Source organism: Eimeria necatrix, genomic scaffold (assembly GCF_000499385.1).
Source record: "Eimeria necatrix Houghton genomic scaffold, Enh_scaff1277, whole genome shotgun sequence".
Classification (NCBI taxonomy): domain Eukaryota; phylum Apicomplexa; class Conoidasida; order Eucoccidiorida; family Eimeriidae; genus Eimeria; species Eimeria necatrix.
In genome coordinates, this window is record NW_013654900.1 from 2,591 (window position 1) to 5,090 (window position 2,500).

General features: G+C 42.8%; 1 protein-coding gene across 1 annotated transcript in view; it reads left to right on the plus strand.

Annotated features, from left to right (window-relative positions):
- Positions 1–990: 990 nt before the first annotated feature.
- The window catches only part of ENH_00009220 (transport protein particle component Bet3 domain-containing protein, putative), a gene marked incomplete at both ends in the record, with an annotated part of 2,822 nt that continues 1,312 nt past the window's right edge, over positions 991–2,500 (plus strand). The window contains 3 exons of the mRNA XM_013584156.1: positions 991–1,074; positions 1,455–1,543; positions 1,820–2,018. Of these exons, the coding sequence (XP_013439610.1) occupies positions 991–1,074; positions 1,455–1,543; positions 1,820–2,018 (372 nt within the window). The remainder of the gene's footprint in view (positions 1,075–1,454; positions 1,544–1,819; positions 2,019–2,500) is intronic.

The window sequence follows — 2,500 nt, forward strand, 5'->3', positions numbered from 1 at the left end:
AGTTTTTTATTTTTAATTTTCTTTTTTTATTTTTAATTTTCTTTTTTGTTTTTCGAAACTTGCATGCGTTTGCAAGCCCCGCTGAGGTGTACGTACACCCCAGCGCCTGCTGCGGAACTGCTGATCCCCTCGCCCGCAAAAACGCGCGCAAAACGAAGGGTTTAGGTTTTAGGGTTTAGGGTTTAGGGTTTAGGGTTTAGGGTTTAGGGTTTGGGGCGCCCCACAGGTCCTATAGCTCAGTTGGTTAGAGCATTCGGCTAATAACCGAAAGGTCGCCGGTTCGAGACCGGTTGGGACCACTTCGTTTTTATTCATCTTTTGAAGTTTTTAAATCCTTTTTTGATTTTTTTTAATTTAATTTTATTTTTTTTGCTTTTAATTGCAAATTAAATCAAAAGAAGGTCTCAATTGACCCATTTGAGGCCCACAGGGCCGGAGGGGGCGGCGAGACGAGGCGGGGGCCCCCGGGGGCCCCTTTCGGGGGGCCCCGCTGCTGCGTGGGCGGCGGTGCGTTCAGGTTTTTCGACTTTTTTGGCTAAAATGGTTTATTTTTTTTGGACTTTTTGGCTAAAATGGTTTAAATTTGAAGAATTAGAGTTTTTTAAATCGCAAAAAGTCGTTTTAGAGGCTCTTTTTGGTGCAGATCCGCGGCGGGTAGCTGCGGCGGCTCCCATTCGCTGCGGCGCGGAAGGGGGCCCCAGAGAGAGCCAAGACGGAGTTTGCGGCCAATTAAATCGGCTTTATTCAATTAATTGCAAATAAAAGGCTTTTGCGGAGTTTTAAATGAATTAATTAAATCAAATAAAGCGAAAAAAGGAGTTTTTGGCGGCAGGCGAGTGTGCAGCGGCGAGGCGTTGAGGTGTCTGTACACCCGAGCATGGCGGGCTCTCGAGCTCCGTTCTCCGCCTTTAATGCATCACTTTTGATATTTCTTTCGTTTTATTTCTTTTTATTTCTTTTTATTTTTGAATTTTCGATTTAATTCCTAAAATGGACAACTCAAAGACGGAAAGACGCAGAAGCCTCGGCCACCCCTCCCTCATGGAGCGCAGCCTCCAGCGCTCCAAGCACGAGGTGACTGCAGCAGCCCCGCCCCAGTGGTCCACTGCAGCAGCAGCAGCAGCAGCAGCGGCAGCAGCAGCAGCTGCAGCAGCAGCAGCAGCTGCAGCAGCAGCAGCAGCAGCAGCAGAAGCTGCTGCTGCTGCTGCTGCTGCTATAGGCCCCAGGACTTCTCGGAAGCCCTGGGCGGATTTTCAGGGCTCTTTTGCATTAGCGAATCTGCTGCCAACTAATCAGCGAATTAATTGGCAAATGAATTATTTATTTATTTATTTATTTTATTATTTATTTATTTATTTATTTATTTATTTATTTATTTATTTATTTATTATTTATTTATTTATTTATTTATTATTTATTTATTTATTTATTTATTTGCTGCTGCTGTGCTGCAGGTGAGCCTGAGTTCCTTTTCTTTTCTGTTTTCGGAAATGGTCCAGTACTCTCTAAATGCAGCAAAAAAAGGATACCGCATGGAGGACAGGTCAATCTGCTGCTGCTGTTGCTGCTGCTGCTGCTGCTGCTGCTGCTGCTGCTGCTGCTGCTGCTGCTGCTGCTGCTGCTGTTGCTGCTGCTGCTGCTGCTGCTGGTGGTGCTGCTAGTGCTGCCACTGCTGCTGCGGCTGACGTTCTCCCCCGCTGTTGCCGCTGGATCGCCGACTGCTGCAGCAGCAGCAGCAGCAGCTGCTGCTGCTGCTGCAGACGTCGTGCTGCGGCCGTTTTTGCTGCTGCTGCTGCTGCTGCTGCTGCTGCTGCTGCAGGCTGCACGAGATGGGGCTGCGGATAGGGTACAAAGTGCTGGAGTTGGTTTCTTTTCGAGAAAGAGCAGCAAAAAGAGAAACTCGAATTGTCCCTTTTTTGTCTTTTGTTGCTTCTGCGGTTTGGCGCTGTCTCTTCGGCCGCTCCATGGAGTTGCTGCGCGCCCAGGACACCGAGCTCGAGTGTAAACCCTTTTTTAGGGTTTGCAGTCATTTCAGTGCCTTTGATTAATTAAGATGTTAATTTAACTAAATAAATTAAACCCTTTTTTAGGGTTTGCAGTCATTTCAGTGCATTTGATTAATTGCATTAAATGAGCTGAAGATATTAATTTTATTAAATAAATTAAACCCTTTTTTAGGGTTTGCGCGCTAGCTGCCTTTAGTTGCAGTCAATTCAGTGCATTTATGATGAATTAATTTAATTAAATAATTTAAACCCTTTTTTAGGGTTTGCGCGCTAACTGGCTTTTGTTGCAGTTAATTGTTTTAGTGCGTTTGATTAAATTTAATGAATTAAATGGATGCATTTAACTGAATTTAATTAATTCAATTAAATTGAATTAAATAAATTCAATTAATTAAATTAATTCAATTAAATTAAATTAATTAAATTAATTAAATTAAATTAAATTAATTAAATTAAATTAAATTAAATTAAATTAAATTAAATTAATTAAATAA